At 46.1% G+C, this 23,921-nt stretch overlaps 1 protein-coding gene across 1 annotated transcript in view; it reads left to right on the forward strand.

The window, feature by feature from the left end:
• The window catches only part of LOC135228337 (polycystin-1-like protein 2), a 37,005-nt gene that overhangs the window by 1,448 nt on the left and 11,636 nt on the right, over nt 1-23,921 (forward strand). The window contains 15 exon segments of the mRNA XM_064273496.1: nt 304-340; nt 342-527; nt 1,258-1,389; nt 4,148-4,370; nt 4,928-5,121; nt 8,131-8,156; nt 8,158-8,359; nt 10,544-10,645; nt 11,619-11,797; nt 13,177-13,323; nt 16,054-16,253; nt 16,397-16,614; nt 17,098-17,314; nt 21,566-21,794; nt 23,217-23,421. Coding sequence (XP_064129566.1) covers nt 304-340; nt 342-527; nt 1,258-1,389; nt 4,148-4,370; nt 4,928-5,121; nt 8,131-8,156; nt 8,158-8,359; nt 10,544-10,645; nt 11,619-11,797; nt 13,177-13,323; nt 16,054-16,253; nt 16,397-16,614; nt 17,098-17,314; nt 21,566-21,794; nt 23,217-23,421 — 2,497 coding nt within the window.

Consider the following 23,921-nt stretch of genomic DNA (forward strand, 5'->3'; position numbering starts at 1 on the left):
TGAGGGGGCCAAGTCAAGGGCCAGTAAGACAGGGATGGGAGCCCGTAAGTCCAGAAGTTCAAAGCAGGTCCAGGAGATAAGCCTGGAGAAATGTCTACATCAAAGCTCACTATGCAGTCAACAAAAATATTTATTGACCATGTGTCAGGCACTGTTCTAGGCATTGGAGGCACGGCAGTAAACAAAGCCAACAAAAGCCCTGTCTTCACAGAACTCACAATCCACTTGGGGGAGTCAGCTGTCTTTTATGCTGCTTCTGTGGATGAAAGGATCAAAATTGAGCAGTCCACTCTGATGGCAAAGCCGGGGGTTCCCTGTAGTGCAGGAGATGTGGGGACCGTTTTCTAACAGTGACTTTCTCCTTTCTCTCCCGGCAACTCTGTTTTCACCTTGTGGCCAGAATACAGCCACGGAGTTGGCAAGGCCCCTCTGTGCATGTTGCTGCTGCTAACTCTGCGACCTTCACTCTGCCTGTTGCCTCCTCCCTCAGCTCTATGGCAGACAGCCATGAGCCTGTGGACATACGGGTAACAATACTAATAACCTCCTCAAAAATGGCCCTTTACAGTTTGCAAGCCATTTTCACATACCTCTGCTCATTTACGTTAATAACAGCCCTGTTGTTTACAAACTATCATCATGCCCATTTTACAGATGAATAACTGAGGCACAGATAGGTTTAAAGACTTGCCTAAGGCCTCTAGTAAGTGGCAGAGCTAGGATTCAAACACTGACCTTCTAGTTCCCCAATCCAGGCTCTTTTTGCTAGGTTGCAAAATTTTTCTACAGCAGCCTTCATTCAGCCAGTTATTGGAAATAAAGTTCTTTAGGTTTAGTTCCACAACTAGGAAACAGCAAATGCAGGGCTCCAGTCCTGTGTCCTTTTCCATCCCCAAATTTGGGCTCATCTAGCTCTTAGCCTCTTTGGTCCTATTGAATATAGAGAAACATCTTTCTCTTAGAGACTTACTGGCTTTGCTGTGAAGAAAATCTTGGACGGCTTTACATTCCAGCAATTGCTCAGTCAAAGCAAGTTTGATTTGCGTTATCAAGGCCCAGCTCTCTGAGGCCACAGCCCTGGAGAACAGAGATGTGGTGGAAAACCAGCAGCAGCTGAAGGTGGTGCTCTCCACTCCCCCCATGGGGCAGAGGCTACTCTTTTGCCCCATTTTGGGATATCTCATCATTCATATAGGGGGACTTTCACCTTCCAGTCCCTCCGGGGCCTTCCCCAACACTCCTTGCTCTTGGTTTCAGATGATGAGTTTCCCAAGGAGCCCCTTCCCAGCCCATAGCCGCTTTGATGTCAGTGGGACTGTTGGTGGCCTCTGTCTGACCAGCCCTAGTGGAGAGCTCATACCCGTGAAGAATCTGCTGGAGAATATCGAGGTAGAAGTTGGAAATGTTGTCAGAAGTCAGAAGGTGCTTCTTGTCTTCTTTAATTTGATTGGTACCAATAGGTGGTTGGTTATTTAAAAAAAAAAAAAATGGATAAAGAGGGGAACCATCAAAAATGACCTTCATCCTACCTACACATTTTAACTTAAAACATATAAACATACATTCATTAGCCGACCTTTGGCCACATGGCCAAGAGCTTTTCTTTAAAACTGTTCATTGGAATTTTAACCACCTTCCTTGCAAAACCCTTGGAAACCTTGGTGGTGTGGTGGTTAAATGCTACGGCTGCTGACCAAAGGGTCGGCAGTTCGAACCCGCCAGGTGCTCCTTGGAAACTCTATAGGGCAGTTCTACTCTGTCCTATAGGGTCTCTATGAGTCAGAATCGACTCGATGGCACTGGGTTTGTTTTTTTGGTTTCCTCGCAAAACCACTCCAATAGAGCAGGCTCTACAATGTCCACTTGGATTTTCTTTAAACTTAAACAAAAACCTAAACATGACATAGTGCAATCTGAGTTCATATTCCTTCAAGATTTTTATGACGATTCTTCCTCATCTTCCATAGTTTTTCACCAATGACTAATTCAGTAACAATTTGTAGTAATCCGTCTTTATTAAGTCTTCTCAAAGCATTCGGCCTAAGTTGTTATGCAAGCTATTCTTCTGTTCACACTCATACTTTGTCAAGTGTATCATTACATGAAATATGTAATTAAAGTAGACATTTACAATAACAACAGGCATAAAAAGGTTTGGGATCAAACACAACTGCCTGCTGGTTAGCATACAGCTCAACTAGCAAAAGAGACCTGCCCACGGTTACTAGAGGGAAGGTGTTCCAGGTTAAGTCCTCTGAAGCAGATGTTGAGAAAGAGTTTGGGGCACAAGATGTTTGCTAGGGATCAGCACTGGGCACAAGTGAGGAGAGGAAGCAGGATTGGGCAGAGGGAGTGTTAGACTGCAATGCAGGCCTGACCAAGCCTCAGACAACAGAGAGGGGAACTAAGGAATGTGTGCTGCCCATCTGAGTGTCCCATAGGAGGCCAGAATGTCAGGGTATTTGTAATCCCACCCTCACTCAGTCTGGCTGCCCTAGGAAAGGTGAGCCATTGAGTGAGGTGCGTCTCTGAGCTGTGGCAGACCCTGGGGCCTGTCTGTTGATCACACTCCCCATAGCTGGGTAGCAAGTCCTTCCTGGAAGGGGGAGCTGGGTGGCACATTTCTATGTCTACCATAGAATGCCACCAAGCCAGTTGTTGTTGATTCCAATTCATGGCAATCCATGTGTGTCACAGTAGAACTGTGCTCCACAGAGTTTTCAATAGCTGATTTTTTGGAAATAGATTGAGGGCTGGACTCGAACTTTCCACCTTGTGGTTAGTGGCCGAATGCATTAGCTGTTTGCACAACCAAGGGACACCTGTTAGGGGATTGTTGTTGTTGTTAGTTGTCATCAAGTCGATTCTGACTCCTGGCAACCCTATGTGTCACAGAGTAGAACTGCTCCATAAGGTTTTCTTGGCTCTTTACAGAAGCAGATCTCCAGGCCTTTTGTTCCACGGTACTGGTGGATGGGTTAGAACTGCCCACCTCCAGATTAGTAGTAGAGTACAAATTGTTTGTACTACCTAGGGTCCTTGTTCAAGTAATACCATTGCGGTTGAGTCGATTCCGACTCATAGCAACCCCATATGGTTTCCAAGGCTGTAAATCTCTACGGAAGCAGACTGCCACATCTTTCTCCCATGGAGCCACTGGTGGTTTTGAACTGCCGACCTCTTGGTTAGCACCTGTTGCACTTAACCGCTACGCCACCAGGGTCTCCAACCAAGTAATAGCCCCCACTAATTATTGAGAGTTATTGTATACCTGGTACTTTGTCAAACATTTTGTATGCAATATCATTTTTAATACTCTGAGGTTCAAAGTGGTTTGTTAATTGGCCCAAGACCACACAGCTAATAAGGGCAGAGTCCAGACCCAAACAGAGGTGTCTCTGCCCCCGAGGCCTGTGCCCCTACCTTAAACTGACACTTACACTTACTTGCTCAGCACGTTTGTCAAATACCACTCGTTCAGAGAGCACCTTTGTGCAAGTTAGAAAAAGTCACCCCTCTTTCTGCACAGATGCAGCCCCGAGCGAGGGCACACTGTTTCATGAGTGTGGAAGGCTGGATAATGGCTCTAATGGCCCCAAAGATGTCCACATCCTAATCCCCAGAACCTGTGAAAATGTTACCTTACATGGCAAAGGTACTTTGCAGATGTGAATAAATTAAGGATCCCGAGATGGGAGCTTATCTTGGATTATGCAAGTGGATCCGATATAATTACAAGGGTCATTATAACAGGGAGGCAATAATGATGGAAGCAAGAGACTGGAATGACGTGTAAGGAAGAGGTCGTGAGCCAAGGACCTCTGGAAGCTGGAAAAGGCAAGGAAGTGGATTCTTCCCTAGATCCTCCAAAAGGAACGAGTCCTGCTGACATCCTGACTTAGCCCCATGAAACTAATTTTGGACTTCTGAACTCCAGAACTGTAAAATAATAAGCGCATGCTTTTTTTAAGCCACCAGCTTTGTGGTAATTTGTTACAGAGGCAACAGGAAACTCTTAGAATGAGCAAAGCACAGACTGCATTTTAGCTCCACAGGTGCTCACCCTGGCACAGCTGTATAGAGAAGCCCTGGTGCTCAATGGCATTTCCTTCCTAACACAGCCTTGATTAATTGTTTCTAATGTCAGATCCTGCTGCCCCGGCTTTGGGAAGGACATGGAGAGCCGACTGTGTTGAACCTGAGCAGCCCTGAAACTTTACGGGTGAACCTGACTTCACGGGAGGCAGCTTTGGGGATACATCTGCACTGGAGACCTAGAATCCCACTCATGCTCAGCCTGGGCTATGGCTACCGCCCTAACGAGACCAGCTACGATGCCAAAACTCACTTTCCGCCAATAGCTGATCCAGGTAGGTTCCATTACCTGAGCCAGTTTCTTGAGCCGCTTCTGGGTTGTAACCAGATCAAAACTTGAGAATCAGAAGCCATAGGAAGAAACGAAGGGAAAACCACCTGCATATTCTGAGGCTTATTTTTGTTGTTACTATTCTTTGCCAATGTTAGATGAGCACTTACTATGTGCCCTGAAGAAGGTGGCAAGCACTTTACAGAACGGACCTCATGCAACCCTCATGACAGCCTCTGGGGTGGGGGCTATTGGAATCTCCACTTTCCAGATAAGGGCGGAAAGGTTCAGTAACTGGCCCAAGGTCACACAGCTAATGAGAGGCAGAGTCAGCATTTGGATCCTTGTCTGTCTGACTTGGCAGTCTAGACTCTCAACCCCGACCTGGAAGTGATTCCTCATCTATACTTATGGTCTCAGGGGGAGAGGATACTCCTGGGACATTGAGGAGACATCAGGGATTTGCTTCCCTACCAGGATGCCTTGATTCCTCTTCCTCCCACCCTGTTAGTGCCCATCTTAAAGAAGCTTCAGGCTGACTCAAAACCACCTTTCCTGCAGACGGCCTGTCCACATGGATCCTGAGCCCAGAGGATCTGCATTTTGGAGAAGGTGTCTACTATTTTACTGTGGTCCCTGCCTGTGACCTGAAGCTGACTGTCATCAGGGACCTCACAGTTGGCATCACCACCTTCCTGTCCCATTGTGTGTTCTGGGATGAGGTCCAGGAAACTTGGGACAGCTCTGGGTGCCAGGTGAGGAGGGGGAACTGAAGAAAGAGGGCAACTTGGTTAATGTGTACAGCTCACTTAGGCTCTGCTTTGAGTACCTCGGATCCCTGGATGGTGCAAATGGTTAAGACACTTGGCTGCTAACTGAAAGATTGGGGGTTTCAGTCCACCCAGAGGCTCACTGGAAGAAAGGCCTAGCAATCTACTTCCAAAAAATCAGCCACTGAAAACGCTGTGCAGCACAGTTCTTCTCTGACACACATGGGATTGGCATGAGTCAGAGTAGACTCAACAGCGACTGGGGTTTTTTTAATGCCTCTGCTGCAATGACCTGGGCCCCTCCACAGGGCCTTTGCATATGCTGCTGTTTGTCCTGGAATGCACCGTCCCCACCTGGCCTGGTTAACACCTCCTTCAGATCTTACCTCAAGCATCGCTTCCTGGGGAAAACTGTTCTTATCCTACCCTACCCTCCAACTAGGTCAGACTTTCTATTGTAAACTCTCAGAGCACACACTCCCTCATCACACTAAACAGAGTGGTAATCTTATATTTGCGTATGAGATGGTTTAATCTGCATCTCCCTCAGTGCACTGTGAGCCCCAAGAGGGCAGGAAGTGCCTCTTTATTCACCACTGGGGACAAGTGATTGTTGAAGGAAGGGACGAATGACTCAGGAAGCCTGGGGACTCTGGATTGCTGAGAGGCCAGGGTGTCATTTCCAAGGAAATGAACTCATAGCTGAGCTTTTTGTTACATGTCAGGTGTTGTGTTCTACTCTTTACTTGCATTATCTCATCAAATCTTCACAATAACCCTCTAAGATTGTTGTGGGATTCTGGTAGAGAGAGATAGAGATATACACATAGATACACGAGATCATTGAGGAGCCATAAATAAGCAAATAAAATCATCAAGTTTGAATGGCAAATCATCTTTAAATTCTCTAAATAGCTAAAGTTCCAAATCTATGGACTGCAGACCCTTATGGGAGGTGGGGCAGAATTACTGCAAGAGGTTTGAGAATGCATATTTTTGGGTATAAATTTTCTCAAAAGATCCTAAAGTCGCAACTACTGTCATGAGGGGATTCATTAATTAATTTCTGGTGTTTAAAAGGGATTCTCATGCTGGAAGAGGTTGAGTGCCCTCAAGGTCTTCATGAAAACCCAGGAGGGCAAAGACGTTAGGTATGAATCATTTCTGGTCTCTGGGCTCTCGGCCCCAGAAGGTCTTGTCCTGGTACCTGCTTGGGTTGCTTCTCTGAACCCAACCTCACCCTTTCCAGGTGTGTCCAGGTGTTCCAGTAAGTTCCATGCTGTGTGCCATGCTGACCAGGATTGGGAAACAGGGAGAAAAACAATGGAGCAAACACAGAACTAAGATCCTCATGAAGTACATAAATAAACAGTTGGCACCATGCCCTTGTGGAGGGATTGGATTGTGCTGGCTGGCTTGTTAAGTGAAAGAGAGGAGTTACTGTTGGGGCAAGTTTGGGTTGCAGGAGGTTTTTCCTTGCCGGGTACTTGAGCAGAGAAGAGCTTTCTTTTCACTGCTCCAGCTCCCTCCTCCTTATCACTTCTTGGTGGGCCCTGGGATGAAAAGGTGGTGCTGAGTTGTGTGGTTGAATTAAATCTTGTCTGTCAAAGGAAACCCTGGTAGCATACTGGTTAAGAGCTACGGCTGCTAACCAAAAGCTCAGTGGTTTGAATCCACCAGGCGCTTCTTTGAAACCGTATGGGGCAGTTCTACCCTGTCCTATAGGGTCACTATGAGTTGGAATCGACTCGACAGCAACAGGTTTGGTTTGGGTTTTTTTGTCTGTCAAATGGCACTGGGAGCAGGGGAGTGGTGATTGCAAGCTGGCTGAGGGGTTTCAGGAAAGCCTGCCTGTAAGCTTTCAGGGTGTGAAGCAAGGGGACACATAAAAAAATACCTTGGCCCATTCCTCTCTCTTTCTTCCCCCAGCCTCATTGTCCCATACCGTGTGGGACCTCTACACCCTGATCACATGCCCTACCCCCCATAGCCACCTTTTGCTACGCTTAGCCCAGTGGCACAGCACATCTTAGAAGGATGAACCTGAGGGACAGATCTGTGTAGGCCCTGGAAGCAGGGAATTCTGAGGTTCAAGGTACTGAAATCTTGGTCTAAAATTGGGGATCCCAGGGCTGGGATTAGGGTGAAGTGAGGTGCCTGGGACCCAGAATTTAAGGAGAGAGTCACTCCTCACCCTAGTCCCAGACTTGGGTGGTATGAGTTCCTGGTGAACATGGCTTCATGACCCCAATAATTCCTCATCTTTGCAGAGGGGTACAGCTGAAAGAGGGCTAGAGTGCGACCCTTCAAAGCAGGAGTCCAGGGCAGGGGCCCCTATCACCTGGATCCAAGGGCAGTAAAAGTCTAGGGAATACCTTCCTAGTGTTGAGATGTGAGCTTAGGGTTTAAACATTGCCCTGTTTCTTCCCATGGTTCCCCCAGACTATCGTCTTTTTGCTCTTCAGTGCAGAGTGACCAACTGTCCGTGTTTGCCCAGGACCGACAGGGTTCCTAGTATGTGGGGCTTTCAGCTTTAAAAGCAGGAAAGTCCTGGGTGATTGAGATGAATTGGTCACCCTGGGTGTCTCCCAGCCTATTGCCTGGTGAAAAATTAGCACTCAACAAATATTTGTCAAATGAATGAGCATCAGGGTGGGGGAAGGTACTAGAAGGAGGGACAATAGATTTTTATAATGCTTATGGAGAATTGGGGGACAAAGGGGACTTCAACTTAACCTGCAATATTTCTTATGTAAGAAAATACGAAACAAATTGACAAAATGTACACAGTTGCCCATTGTGGCTAATGGGCACAAAGATGTTTGTTATAGATAATATTCTCTGCACTTTAAATCAACTTTTAGTTAAAAATAGACCCCAGGGGGAATCATGGGGCTGAGGAGACTTGCCTCAAAGAGAACATCATTCTCCTCCCTTGGGCTCAAGCCAGGGTGCCCTGAGTGTTTTCACCTAGGGCCTCTTTGGGGGTTGCAGGTGGGGCCACGGACCACCCCCTCCCAGACACTGCCTCTGCAACCACCTCACCTTCTTTGGAAGCACATTCCTGGTGATGCCCAATGCCGTCGATGTCTACCAGACTGCTGAGCTCTTTGCCACCTTTGAAGACAACCCAGTGGTCGTGACTACAGTTGGCTGCCTCTGTGTGGCCTATGTGCTGGTGGTGATGTGGGCGAGGAGGAAGGACGCTCAGGATCAGGCCAAGGTGAGGCGAGGTCATGCTGGTCTTCACGAATGGGAGGGAGAAGCAATGGGTGTCCCCTTCCAGGGGCTCCATTGGATGGAGCCCAGGTAGGGAGGCAAGGGGTCAGCTGCTAATTCATTCCTTGACCCCTGGGATTGTCTCAGGCAAGCAAGTCTATAAGCCTCTTTATCTGCAAAATAAGAAAGATAATATGTGACCATTTCATTAAATTGGAGGATTCTTACACCAACCGCTGTTTGAGGACTTACCGCATTCCAACCATTACTCCATTTAATGCTTACAGTAGCTGTATGGGGAAGGTACCTCTGTCAGGAATCTCCAAGACCACCTTCAGGCTTAGTGATTCACTAGAAGGACTCACAAAATTCAGAAAAGCTGTTATACTCACAGTTACAGTTTATTGCAATGAAAGGACACAGATTAAAATCAGCAAAGAAAAAAAGCACATAGGACAGAGTCCAGGAGAGACCAGGCACAAGCTTCCCATTGTCCTCCCCCAATGGGGTCACACAAATAGCACTCAATTCCCCAGCAACAATGTGTGACAACACACATGAGGTATTACCAACCATGGAAGCTCACCCAAGCGTGGGTGACCAGAGCTTTTATCGGAGGTCAGTCGCATAGGATGATGCTGGCATTGGGCAGTGTCACTGACTTTAGCTACTGAGTCTCCAAGGCTCTCTCCAGAGGCCAAACTGATACAGTGTGGTCCAAGGCTCTCACCATAAATCAGATTTTTAGTATAAACTATCTGGCATGGCCTGAGGCCCCTGGTATACAAAGACACTTGTCAGACAGGATATTCCAAGGTTTTATCTGCACCTTTAGTATTATTCTATAGTTAGAAGCTATCTCCCAGTAGCAAGTCAAGGGCCAGTTCTTTATTTGAATGTGCAGTTTGAACACCCCAAGCCTTCTTTACTGCACATGACCTTTACCATCTTAGAAAAAAGGCAACTAAGAATCAGGAAGGATCATTAACTGGCCCAAAGCCACCTACTAAGAGCCAGAATTCAAACCAAGATCTACCTGACAGTAAGACATGTCTGAAGGTAAAAACAAGATCAAACAACAACAAATTATTTGCAAAAATGAAGATCTAATTATTTTTCCAATATATGCACTATGCCTGACACACATTAGGCATGCAATAAATATTTGTAAGTGTATGAATGAACAAATAAATGGATACAAGTTTGCATTGTTGCAAAGCTCTGAAACACTCTTTCCCACCCTCCCCTGCACATATACATCAACACCAACCCAAGATGTTAACATGGTATAAAACTTAATAAGATGATCATTTCAGCATTTACGTTGCTGTCCTTGATTCGCCTGTAAAGGATTAAACACGAACACTTTAAGTGCCTCAATTACAGATCAGTTCCTTGGGAAACAGACTCTGAGAAGAGTTGGGCATTTGGGGTGTTTTCAGGGAGTGCTGTGGGATCAATCCCCATGGATGCGAGGGAAGCAGGATGGGCAGGGGGAGATTAAAGTTGCAGTGCGGCCCAGTGACAGCTCGCTGACCCCACAGGGAACTCTGGAGTTGTCCCGAGTTGGGTCAAGATGCCCAAGTCTTGATCATGTCCAGGCACCCCATCGACAGGTCACTGAATGTCGGCCACCCCAGGAGGGGATGTGACCTTAACTGAGGTGACTCTTGCATCCTTAACAAGCTGTCCTCTCTAAAGGCTGTCACCCAACAGCACTCCTGGAAACTGAGCCAACAAGCCCTCCACTGAAGGGAGATGGGGCAGCACATTACAGAGTCCACTCACTACAGTCCCTGACCAAATCTGGCTATTTTTCTCATCAAATCATCTTAATATCTAGCTCCTTGTAAATCCCCTCAGAGGCATAATTTGGTTATCAATGTTATGATGAATTATATGCGAACAGGGTTCATATGGTTCACTAGATCAAACAGCGAAAATTCTCAACTTAATATCAATCTCATTTCCAATTTAACTACATTGGGTCAGACTCTATAAACAATGCATTTTGTACTTTTTTTTATTTTACAATTTTTCCTTTACTTGAAACTCTGCTTTCACGGAGAGCAGTTTTCACCTGATGGCATGAGTAAGCAGCATAGCTAATCTTGCTTTCTCCCTTTAATTGTCATGAATGCCCAACTCACACCAAGCAGGACCCTCCTAATGCTGTCCTTCTGAGCAGGTGAAGGTCACAGTGCTGGAGGACAATGATCCCTTTGCCCAGTACCACTATCTGGTGACAGTCTACACTGGACATCGGCGGGGGGCAGCCACCTCCTCAAAGGTACTTGACCCCACAAGACCCATCAATCAGTGACCACATCCCACCCAGAGAAGATTTACCAGGCTGTTGTTGAGTTACTTTAGTTCAGTGGATTCTGTGTGCTTGGGATTTTCTTTTTTCCCTTCTCTCTTCATTTTTGTCTCTTAGAGGAAAGAATCTTTTTACCAAGCAAAATGTCACACTAAGCCCCGATATTTTAAAAAGATAAAGGAAGTGTGGGTTAAGAGGGGGTTGGAGTCTAGCACTCTGCACACAGGATCCCCCTTATCCCTATCAAAGAATAACTCAGACATTTAGTTGATTACCTGTATGCAAATCAGCTCATATAGGAAGGGGAACATGGGCCTTAAAGTCATCCCACCTGAGGGAAGAGGGAGCTGGGGTATCGATCTACCATTCTCCATCATCTGTTGAAGATGGTTTGCAGGTGGCATTAATTCTCCGGCACTTTTGGCCTGTTGCTCTAGCAGCCAAAGAAAGTCCCAGGGCAGAGACGCAGATGCCAGCAGTTGGAAGTTAGTGCAGGGAGCATGGCAACCTCAGCAATGGTAAGGCTGGGATGTAGGTGGAGCACAGATGGCATCTGCTGCAGTTGTCTTTCACTCAGAAAATTGGAAATATGTATATTTCATAGTAGTAGGCACTCATTCATTGATCTCTCAGCATCAGGCACTTTAGAGGCACTGGGAATATAATTGTGAGGGGAAAATAAAACAATTCCTGTCCTATAGCCCTTACAAATAAATATATGAAAAGTCTGAAAAGGTTACTAGAGAGCATCTTATGAGTTCAACTCATCTTGAAGAGGTGAATGCAGACAGTGTCACCTCAAAATTTTCATACAGTTGAAAAGCACCTCAGGTGGATAAGGTGGGAAGAGAGGGGAGGGTGGGAGGGCCCTGTCTCATTGGAAGTGAAGGCCAGTGGATCTCGATTACTGCGTGGAGTTGGCTGCCCGATCTCTGGGTTTCAGGTGACAGTCACTCTGTATGGCTTGGATGGAGACAATGAGCCCCACCACCTGGCAGACCCTGACACCCCGGTTTTTGAGCGAGGAGGAATGGATGTCTTCTTGCTCTCCACCCTGTTCCCCCTGGGGGAACTGCAGAGCCTCAGGTTGTGGCATGACAACTCAGGGGAACAGCCGTCCTGGTGAGTCAGAGCGGGTAATCCATGAGGACCTACTGCACACCAGGCCCAGGGCTGACACTTTACATTTGCTGCTTGCCGTTCCTCACAAGAATCTATCCCCATTTCATAGATGAAAAAACTGAGTCTCAAAGAAGCTTACCAGCCATGGTCCACACAGATTGGAGTGATGCTAGGAGAAGGCTGAAAGTTGCAGCCCCAGGTCCAGTGAGAGCCCCATCATGGGCACTTTCACAGCATCGGCCTCTCATTTAGCCCCCAGCTTCTCCAGCTGTAAAATAGAGGATAGGAGTCCCTGGGTAATGCAAATGGTTAACATGTGCTCGTCCACTAACTGAAAGGTTGGAGGTTTCACTCTACCCAGAAGCACTGCAGAAGAAAGGCCTGGCAATCTACTTCCAAAAAAAATCAACCATTGATAACCCTATGGAGCACAGTTCTACTCTGACACACGTGGGGCCGTCATGAGTCAGGTTCTGATAAAAAGGGTGATAGATACCTACTGTGAAGACACAAGCCCTGACCGATACCAGGGACTAAATAGACACTGGGCTGATTCTCCAGTAGAAGAGGTGACAACAGCTGCTGCCCTGAGCACTAGGCTAAGCCTTCTGTGCATTTTCTCATTCGATCCTCACAAGGACCCTCTGGGACAAGTACTGTTATTCTTGTTTCACAAGTGAGAAAATTTAAGCTCAGGGAAGGTAAGTAACTTGCTCAAGGTTACACAGATGGCTAGTTTAGAGCCAAGACTCCACCCTATTCTGTCAGAAGCCAAATTACTAAGCCAGATCACTGGTTCCCAGCACGACCGCCCATCAGCATCAGCTGGGCAGCTTTAGAGACGCGCAGATTCCTGGGCTCTATCCCCAGGCTTCTTCACTCAGCATATGTTTTCAAGGTTCATCCATGTTTTAGCATGAATCAGGACTTCATTCCTTTTTAAGGTTAAGTACTATTCCACTGTATGGATATGCCATAGTTTGCTTATCGGGAGGGACACGTTTTCCATATTCTAGAGTGCATCTCCCTGAACACAGATAGTTTAGACAACTTAGCTGTACTCACGTATGCTGGGATGCTAGCACTGGGCTTGGTGCCATGCTGAAGGGTTGATAGTTTCTAAATGCACCCTCTTGCAGCCTATCTGTGAAAACTTGGCAACTTTCCTGAGCCAGCTTTCTACACTAGTCAAACTCTTCACATTCACTCACTGATTGGGGCATCTTGGTCAAGCATCAAGAACAATAAAGAAAAACACAAAGTGTCTTTTCCCGGAGCTCTCATTCTTGGGTTCAATTTTGCAAAGGTATTACCATCATGGTGTTCAAAGAAGTCTCATTCTCCCGTATTATCCTCAAAAGTGTGGGTCCCTTCTCCAGGTATGTGAGCCGGGTGTTGGTCCATGATCTGGCAATGGACCAGAAGTCGCATTTCCTCTGCAACTCTTGGCTGTCCATTGATGTTGGGGACTGCATCCTCGACAAGGTGTTTCCAGTGGCCATGGAGCAGGACAGGAAACAATTTAGGTACTTTTTTTTTTTTAAGCAAATATTCTTTATTTGTTCTTTCATCTCCAGGGAGATCTCATCACAATTCAGTTGCAGCCAAATAACAGTACATTTCAGTTAACAGATCTGGGTAGGTGTCGGGGGACAGCCCCAGCAAGGAAAGACCCTCGCTGTGCATCCTGGCAGATAATCCGAAGAACTGACACACAGCCTTTTCCAGATTCATACGTTCAGGGAAACTTACTGACACCAGCAAGCAGCTGCTCTCCAGTGGCGGCTGGCTGGAGGATTTTCCACAACCACCTAGCAAGGGACCCAAGCCATTCCAGCTGAGACCAAGTCTCTGTTTTCTCCCATATCCTTGGGCAGTCAGTGTTCCCCGGGACTTCATGTCCAGGCGCAGATGTTTTCCTTCTTGTTGCTAAGGCATTCTTCGGCCTTGGCCACTGGCCCAGTCATGCCCCTCCCGGCCTTGTAGCTTAGCCCAAGTCCATCCCAAATTCATCCCCAGCATGCTTCGGGTAAGAGTAAAACTGATTCCCTTAGGGAGGGGATGTATACAGTTGAATAGCATTACCCTACAGTAGGTTTGAGTGTGTGGCAGTAATCACTAAGCAAATTTTCCTGATGGGAATGAGGGCCCTGAAGGGAAATGGGTGGTGAGATGGTTGGGACAGTTATCCATATTTCTTTGTGAATGTCACAAAACAATATTTTTTTAATCTCAGAGAACAGACTGATTTGAATGGTTATTCAATATGTGGCTACTTGGGACTCCTTTTTTGTAATGGAGGCGCAGTGGTTAAGAGTGGACTGTTAACCAAACGGTCAGCAGTTCGAATGCACCAAGCTCTCCTTGGAAACCCTATGGGGCAGTTCTACTCTGTCCCATAGGGTTACTATCAGTTGGAATCAACTCGACAGCAATGGGTTTGGTTGTTTTTTTTTTTGGTTTTTGTGTTTTTTATCCAAGACGTGTCTTTCAGCATATGCTTCCTCTGCCCTGCTGACTTCCGACCCCCTTTCCTGTTGTGCATCCTTCCACATCTGTCTCGAAACACATATAAGCACACCCACATTACAGATTGTTGTTTATTTTATATCTTTTTAAATGGCACCCTGCTATACGCATTACTTTAATCAACATTCTTCCAGGAAAGTGTGTTGGATGGAGTGATTTCCTTATTGGCTGTGTAATATTCCATAGAATAAACATCCCACAACTGATTCAGCCATTCTCACGTCAATGGGCAGTAGTGCACTTTCCAGTGCATCTACCCAGGTGACTTTTCATCCCAGTTGCCGCTGTCAACAGCTCATCCATCATATGGGAAAAAGTCTGAATCAGAGACTTGGACCCCAAGAGAGGTATAACCCAGATGGAGACACAAAGACTGTGGAGCCCACACATCTGCCATTGATCTGCAGCATGACCTTGGATAAGTCACTTTATCTCTCCAGGTCTCAGTGTCCTTAGCAGAAAAATGAGTTGTTTAATGTCCTTAACCCAAAGGCACTTGTGTGGATTCCATGACATGATGTATGTGAAATATTACTGTGCTTTGCATAGAGCTTGACTCAGAGCAAACATTCAATCACATGTGCACGTGTTATCAACCAATTGCCACAAAATGTGTGATGCCTGGAAGCTAGACAGGAGCTCTCTGAAGGCAGGACAAATTCCTGTGCCCAGCAGGGTGCCTGGCGCACTGTACCAGGCTCAACAAATATCTGTTATGTGACTGGAATGATAAATCACTGTGGTGGCAACTGGCCTCTCTCTTTACGTACCTTTCCTCTAAGTCCAGCCCACCCACACACCCAAGACTGATGGTCAAAGCATTTTAAAACCCTGGAGGGCACTGGCACTGACCAACCAGAACAGTTGTCAACCAGGAGCACCAGCTCTGTACACTCTCAGGAAAATCTGGGTCCTTGAAGGGCAACTGTGGCTAAACTACAGGCTAAAGCCTAACCAGTTACTGTTGAGTGAACTCTGACTCATGGTGACTCGATGTGTGTCAGAGTAGAACGGTGCTCCATAGGGTTTTCAATGGCTGATTTTTTCAGAAGTAGATTGACAGGCCTTTCTTCAGAGGTGCCTCTGGATGGACTCAAAACTCCAACCTTTTGGTTAGCAGCCAAGTGCATTAACTATCTGTACCTTCCAGGGACTCCAAACTGTATTCTACTCACAGGGAAATAATACAAATTCTCAAGGAGAATGCGGTGCCATTCTCAGAGACCCTGCTCACAAAGTTTATTTTCTCAGAGTATGTCCAAACCAAAACCTGGGATTTTAACCACTACACTCTAATGCTACAATTATAACAAAACTAAGTATGGTAATTGCTAACATTTACTGAACACTCACCATGTGCCAGCTACTGTGCCAAATGCTTTATAAAAATGATTGTTTTTAATTTTTTTTATGGAGGTAGGTTCTGTTATTATACCCACTTTACAGACAAGGAAACTGAGGCACAAAGAGTAAAGTCACTTGCCTGAGATCACACACCTAGCAAAACAGTGTGGAGTTCCAACCCAACTCTGTCCAGAGTCTCCAATATTAACTGTAAATGATCCTGTTATGACTGTAATTTTTCTATAGTAGAAAAATGTAAATATAATAATTCTTAGAATGATTTGTATAATAAATCTCCTTCCTCTCACACCAGGATTGCTCCAAAGGGACTAGCCTCTCCCCATTCCCAGTTCCCTCAATGCCTTTTCCTTGCCTGCCCACAGCTACCTGTTCTCCATGAAGACTTCCTCTGGCTTCCAGGATGGGCACATTTGGTATTCCATCTTCAGCCGCTCCCCTTGGAGCAACTTCACATGCGTCCAGAGGGTGTCCTGCTGCTTCTCCCTGCTCCTCTGCACCATGCTGACCAGCATCATGTTCTGGGGTGTCCCCAAGGACCCAGCCGAGCAAAAGATGGACCTGGGTAATTCACACCATCATGGCAGTCGAACCAGTGCTGGGGGACCTGAGCCTCACTGCCCAGAATACTACCTCCTGGAAGGGGTGGAGGGGACAGGCTCTGGGTGGCCACCTCTCGTTTGGACTCTCTCTCCCTCTTTTCTATAGGCAAAATTGAATTCACTTGGCAGGAAGTGATGATTGGGCTGGAGAGCTCGCTCCTCATGTTCCCCATCAACCTATTGATCGTTCAGATCTTTAGAAATACCCGTCCTCGGGCCACCAAGGAGCAAAAGACTGGGAAATGGGGCTGGGGGTCTTCCGGCCTGCTCCCCTCCCCAAAACCAGTAGAAGATGATCTTCTGACCCCTGAAGCAGTGACCAAGGCATGTCCTCAATTTCCCCCAATGCTGGTGGGAGGTGAGAGGTGTGGATGGGGTTGGGAACTGGGGTCTGGCAACCTCATATTGTCTGACAGCACCACTTGCTGAGATTCATCAACTGAATACACACATGAGCTTTTTTAATACCTACTATATGTGAAATATCACACCCTCATCATAGACTTCCAGACTAGAAGCACATAAAAGGGACTTGTTCTCCTGAAGTTATGTACTCATTAAGCATTTGTTAGCCCCTACTATGTGCCACAATTTTAGGAATACAACCCGGAATGGGTCATTCAAATCACAGAAGAGAGATTTTTAGAGAAGAAAGAATAGAAGCTCGGGTAGATCCAATATTGTATCTCAGCATGCAGAGCTGGGATTTGAACCCAAGTCTGGTACCAGGGCATATGCTCTTGACCACTATGCTGCACCCCTCACCTATGGCTCATGTCCCCTTAACCCACCTGGTATGACTTGCAGGATATGTGGCGACTTGTCAGCTCACTGTTTAAAGCTCTCAAGGTACCATCCCCTGCCTCAGGCTGGGACTCGGCAAACTTGATGGACATCAACAAACTTCTGGCCTTGGTGGAAGACGTCATTTGTCCTCAGAACACAGCAGGACAGGTGTTTGGTGAGGAAGCTAAAAAAAGAGAGGACCCTTTAACCCTCACCCGTGGTTCCATACGTGTCAAAGGTAAGTCCTGATGTTTCTGTGCCCTACGTCAAGAAAAGCAGCATTTTGGAGCCAGGTGGAGATAGGACTAGGGCCATGCCAGTATTACTATGGGATAAAGACATTGTACCAGGGTCTTCCTCACTAGTCTCAGTCAGACCTCTTTCCTGTACCCTGCCTTCCTCCCAGTGCCAAGCTGCCTTCCCACTGAAGGCCTTCACACACGCTGGTCCCTTAGTCTGGAATGTTCTTTCTCTACTCTTCACCTCCCCAATTCCTACTCAACCTTCAGTCTCGTCTTAAGCATAACTTCCTCAAGAGAGCAACCCAAACCCCTACAGGGCCCACACAGGGCCTCCAGCCACAAGCTTTTTAGCCCTAAGCTTCTCCTCTATCACATTCTTCCTGCTGGTCACTAAACAATGAGTTGCATGAAGAGCTGTTTAATATCTGCACCTTCCTCTCTATAACATGACTCCATAAAGTCAGAGCCATCCATCTGTCCTATCTCCCCTATTTCTCCAGTGGCTGACCCTGTGCCACACACATAAAACATGCAACAAATATTTGTGAGACAACAAAATAGCAGGTCAATACGAGAGGCACAAAGCAAAAAGACATGCTCTCCTTCTGTAGTGTAAAAATGGCACTAAGGAGATCATCGGCCAGTGTGATAACTTGGACTAGTCTGAAGAGCTATCTCTGGGTCCAGGTTCTGCCACTGACCATCTGTGTGACCTTGTTTTAGTTACTTCAATTCTATATGCCTCAGTTTCATTTTCTGTAAAGTGGTGAAGGATGCAAGGCTGAACCAGATGTTTCCAAATGTGGAGGGCAGGACACAGATGATAGATTAAGGCAATAAAAAAAACATCAAAAGAACATTGAACCACACAGTGAAAAAGCTATACCTTCCTTCACTCTCTTCTATTCCTTCTAATTAAGTCAAGGAGAAAGTCTCAGTTTGGTGCCACTGTGTCTTTAACACCTCTCTATACAGTGGCACAGTGGTTAAGAGCTATGGCTGGTAACCAAAAAGTCAGTAGTTTGAATCCACCAGCAGCTCCTTGGAAACCTTATGAGGCAGTTCTATTCTGTCGTATAGGGTTGCTACGACTAGGAGTCTATTCAATGGCAACGGGTTTGGTTTTGGCTTATACTTGTTTAACACTCTTTTGGGCAGAGAGAGATCTCAAACTCAGAGCCTTTTAAAACAATATCCAGCTAGAATTCAGTAACATTTGTTTTATTAATAGTGTATGGCATGTTATACTGGGTTGAACTGGTCTCCCTGACTCCCCTCTTGCTCCTTTTTGATCTGCCTCCCACTCAGATCAGTGCTGCCAAGGTTTAGACCAGCGCTGTCCAAAAGAACATTCTGCAATGATGGAAATGTTGTATGTCCATGCTCTTCAATATGGCAGCCACTAACCACATGTGGCTAATGAGCACTTGAAATGTGTCTAGTGTGACTGAGGAACTGAGTTTTTAATTTAATTTAAACAGCTGCCATAGTGGACAGTATGCGTTTGGAAAGAAGCTGTTTTAAAGTGCAAAGCTAGTCACTGTCAGCAACCTTGTTTAGAACACAAATAAATGGCCTACAGAAGTAGAATGGGGAACTTGTTTTGAATTCATACCTCTTGGTCTCACTCTGATATGCTGGATTAAATCTTCTGTAGTGAGGTCAGGAATCTGCATTTTTAACAAGTCACTTCAGTGGTTTTTTATGCACACTAAATTTTGAGAGGCACTGCCCTCCAGACAAAGTCCCAACTCCTCATTGTAGCACTCCAGGCCACCTGGCCAGGCCCATGCTGACCCTGTGGTCTCATCTCTCACCCCTCTCCACCTTGGCCCCTCTGCTCCAGACAAACTGGAGGATTTGCCCGAGCACTGGGCTGCCCCTGAAAGTCATCCTTTCAGGGGCTCTATGCAGCCGGCACTGTTCACTTGGCCCTGAGTTTGGGAGCTTTGGCAGTCACAGCTGGACACACTGGTAAGGCAGCATAGAGCTTAGGGGTAGGGACTCTGGAGTCTGCTAGACCCTTGGGATCTCATAGCTGCTCAAACTCTCTGAGACTTAGTTTCCTCTTCCACAAAATATTGAATCGCCTAGCTTTGGGTTGTTGTGAGGATTCCATGAGATCATAAGATTAAAATTCTCAGAACCGACCCTGGCATAAAACAAGTATTCATAAATGGTATTATGACTGATAGTAATTTCTAGAAACTTTGCCCAAACACCTGTAACATGAAGGGTTTAATACTGGAGGTTTCAGTGAGGAAGGCCTAGGTCAGAAGAGTGAGGGAGGAAGCTATGCCCATAGAGGGAGGCAGGAGTCAACTTTGGCCTTTACCCAACATCCCAACCTAGTCTATGAGACAGAGTCCGTGGTGAGCCTGGGGCATAGCCTTCTCCACATACATGTGTTATTTTCTCACTTACTTCTCACTGGTGCCTGGAGAGAGATCATGGGGGAGGGGGTGGGCACACCATTATTCTATCTCCTTTATCCAGTTTCATGCAACCTTTGTGAAGATGAACTCTGATCTGGAAATGGGACCTTACCACGTGTACTGATCACCTCCTTTTCACCCCATTGGCGAGGGTTATAGGTGTGACCAAATATACATCACCCAACACTGGACAGATGAGAATGACAATAGTTTATCAGTCACACATATAGCTCTGGGGAAGAGGACATTGCACCAGGCAGGGCAACATGGGGTTGCACTTGGGAACAGAGTGAACAAGCGGGAGCTGTGGGAGGCAGGTTTAGTAGTAACAAGAGAGCGTGGTGACCCCTGGTTCCCTTGGGAAGATATGATTGGCTTGTTTGAATAATTCTGCAGGCTGGGAGGGAACCCAAGGTTACTATTCAGGGATAAGCAAGCACAGTGCCTGATCCTGTGATAAGGAGGGTTTTTTGGCGAGGGGACCTTATCCCCGGGAACACAATAGGGAAGGAGACTTGCAGTTAGGCCATGCTAGGCCTTCCTGGTTTAATATGTCAAGCCAGCATGTAATATTAATGTTAGGCCTTTACCACACTGGCCCAGGAGAACAGGTTCCTCCCAGCTCAGGGTCCTGGGACAGGGACCTGGTTTTATCTTTAGAAGCCAAGTTTCTCTTAAAAGGTACGGAGAGTAGTGGAAATGTTTATATTTTCTTTCTTACAACGAATATTATCTCTGTAATTTAAAACAACAGAAGGATTAAAAAATATTTTTAAGAAGCTGAAATTTGAACAAATCAACAATAGAAAACTATTTACAAGATCATCAGGGAAACATGACCACTGACTGGATATTTGATGCTATTAAGGGGGTACTGTTCACCGCTTTCAAGACTGATAATGACATCATAAGGAGTCCTGGTGGCACAATGGTTAAGCGCTCAGCGGGTAACTGAAAGGTTGGCAGTTTGAACCCACACAGGAGCTCTGTGGGAGAAAGACCTGTTGATCTGCTCCCATAAAGATTACAGCCTAGGAAACCCTATGGAGCAGCTCTACTCTGTCACATGGGGTCACTATGAGTTGGAATTGACTTGACAGCACCTAACAACAACAATGACGTCATGGATATGTTTTTTTAAAAGAGTCTTTGTCTTCTGTAGACACATACTAAAATATTTAATGAAATGGTATGAGTTTGATTTGGAATTTGTTTCAAAATTATCCACATGGGGAGAGTGCAGTGCAGGTGGAATCAGACTGGCCATGAGTTGGTAATTGTTGATGTTGGATGATGAGTATGTGATGGTTCATTGTATCATTCTCTCTACATTTGCATGTTTGAAGCTTTTCATAACAAAAAAAAGATAAAGACTTACACCATCTTTGGCACGAGGCAACCCTGGGTTCAAACTCAGACCTTACACATATTAAAGTATTTGCAGATGAGATAATACTATGTCTAGGATTGGCTTTAAAGTACTCTAGAAAAAAAAAAAATAGTGGGGCAGAGATGAAACAAGATGAATAACATGTTGATAATTATTGCAGCGAGATGATGGATATTATTATTCTCTTCTCTGTACGTGTAAAGAAATTTTGAAAATTTCCTTGATAAAAGAGAAACGTTCAAATCCTCATTGGTGTGTCACCCTTGTATCTCACCTGTCTCTCTGAACTGTGGCTTTCTCATGGCCTGGCACAGAGTAAGTGCTCAATACACAAAAGCTGTTACTACTGCTGCTGTTGTTTTGCAGCTGGTCTGCTCTGTCACTCAACGCCAGCTGATGCTCATTTCCTCCTTGTTCCCCAGAGAAAACACAGTGCCCCATGCCCGAGGTGTCCTTGGCTGGCTCTCAGAAGGACAGTGCCTACAGGCAGTGTCTCTACCTCCAGCTGGAGCACGTCGAACACGAGCTGCAGCTGCTAGGGCCCCATGGCTTTCCCCAGCACCAGAGCCATACCCAGGCCCTCAGGCAGCTACAGATCCTGAAGGGCTGCCTGGGGGGACAGCTAGGCACCTCAGGCCCAGCATATCCCAGGTAACCCACTTCCCTGAGTGCTGAGTGGATGCCTGCCCTCTTCAGCCTGGGGCCTGTGAGGAGATGGGGAGAGGGCCTCCTGGGCCACTGTGGGAGAATGCTCACCCAGATCTTCTCAAGCAGAAGTGAATCAGGATGCCTACATCATTTCAGGGAGGAGGTGTTTGAAATAAGGTCCTGGGTGGTGCAAACCATTTGTGCTGGACTACTAACCTAAAAGTTGGCAGTTTGAACCTACCCAGAGACAGCAAGGAAGAAAGGCCTGGCAATATGCTTCCATTAAGCTTACAGCCAAGAAGTCCTATTGAACAGTTCTACACTCTAAAACATGGGGTTCCCATGAGTCAGAATCGACTCAACTGCAGCAGCTTTGGTTTGTTTGGTTTATTTGCCAGAAGATAGTTATGGCCCTTTGTATAGCACTTTACAGTTTATAATCATTTTCACATGAGCTGCTTCCTAGCTGTGTGCCCTTGGGTAAGTCCCTCAACCTCTCTGGGCCTCGGTTTCCTCAACTGTAAAATAGGAATAATAACAATACCTATAGTGCAGTGGTTAAAGCACTGGGCTGCTAACCAAAAGGTTAGCAGTTCAAACCCACCAGTAGCTCCGCAGTAGAAAGATGTGGCAGTCTGCTTCCATTAAGATTATAGCCTTGGAAACCCTATGGGGTAGTTCTACTCTGTCTTATAAGGTTGCTGTAAGTCAGAATCAACTCAATGGCAATAGCTTTTTGGTTTATCTCCTGATTGAAACTTTTTAAAAAAGACATTTTTAAAGATAGTAAGGGACATTTGAGTACAGACTGGTAATTAGAAGATATTCAGGAATTATTGTGAATTTTGTTAGGTGTAGCAATGGCATTGTAATTCAGTAAGAAAATGTCCTTTTTTGAGATGCATTCTGAATTAGGGATGATTTTATATCTGAGATTTATTTTTAAATATTCTGGAAAAAAAAAGGGTAGGGATGAAGAAATATGTAGGATAAGGCAGCGATGGTAGTTGAAACTGGTTGATGAGTACATTTTCGTGTGATCTAGAAAGTTTCATAATAAAAACTTTTTAAAATGACAGTAGCAGCCTTCTAGGCTCCCTGTGAGGGTTAATGGAGCAAATCTGTGTAAACCACTTAGCACGGGGCTTGCCCCTAGTAAGCACTGAGTAAATATGAACAGTTTTTACTCTATAGAATTATTTAGCTCTCCCTATCCATTATTTTTTTATCCATTGCTATGAGTTGGAATGAACTCGACGGCAATGGGTTTGGTTGCCTTCTCAGGCAGGTACAGGTGAGAGGAGGAAACTGAGGGCCTGAGAGGTCAAAAAACTTGGCCAAGGTCATGCAGCTAGTGGAAGTAGCGTGGGATTTGAACTTGTGCCTGGCTGGTTGCACCCTGACTATGTCCACCCTTCTTTGCAGCTCCCTGCCAATGAGGAGGCCCCCTCGTGGCCTGCCCTGGTGGTGCCTCCTGGTGGGCTGGCTCCTGGTGGCTGCCACCAGTGGTGTGGCAGCCTTCTTCACCATGCTCTATGGCCTGCACTATGGGCGTGCCAGCTCCCTTAAGTGGCTCATCTCTATGGTGGTCTCCTTTGTGGAAAGCGTGTTTGTCACCCAGCCCCTGAAGGTCAGGTCCCGTCATCCTCTGTGGCTGTCCCCTTCTCTTCCTTCTCCCCTTTCCCATCTGCCAGCAGCCTTGTACCTGCTCTTCAGTCATTCCTCCATTTATTTATTCAACAAACACCACACTGAGCACCACCTCTGTGCAGGTGCTGGGGCAGGATCAACAATGATAACTGTGATAATCCAAATTATTGGGCTTTCACTCTGGCCCAGGCCCCAGGGTTAGTATCTTATCGAGATTCTCATATTTAAAAATCATATAGAGTTGTCGCCTCTGTATCATAGATGAGAAGAGGTTAAGAAGTTAAGATCACACTGCAACTACCACGGCCTCTACCAGTCTGAGTCCAGTACAACTAGACGGTCCCCAGCTACCACCGAATGCTCTGACAGGGATCACAGTAGAGGGTCCGAACAGAGCTGGAGAAAAATGTAGAACAAAATTCTAACTTACAAAAAAAGACTAGACTTACTGGCCTGACACTGGAGAAACTCTGAGATTAT

Source organism: Loxodonta africana, chromosome 21 (genome assembly GCF_030014295.1).
Source record: "Loxodonta africana isolate mLoxAfr1 chromosome 21, mLoxAfr1.hap2, whole genome shotgun sequence".
Lineage (NCBI taxonomy): Eukaryota > Metazoa > Chordata > Mammalia > Proboscidea > Elephantidae > Loxodonta > Loxodonta africana.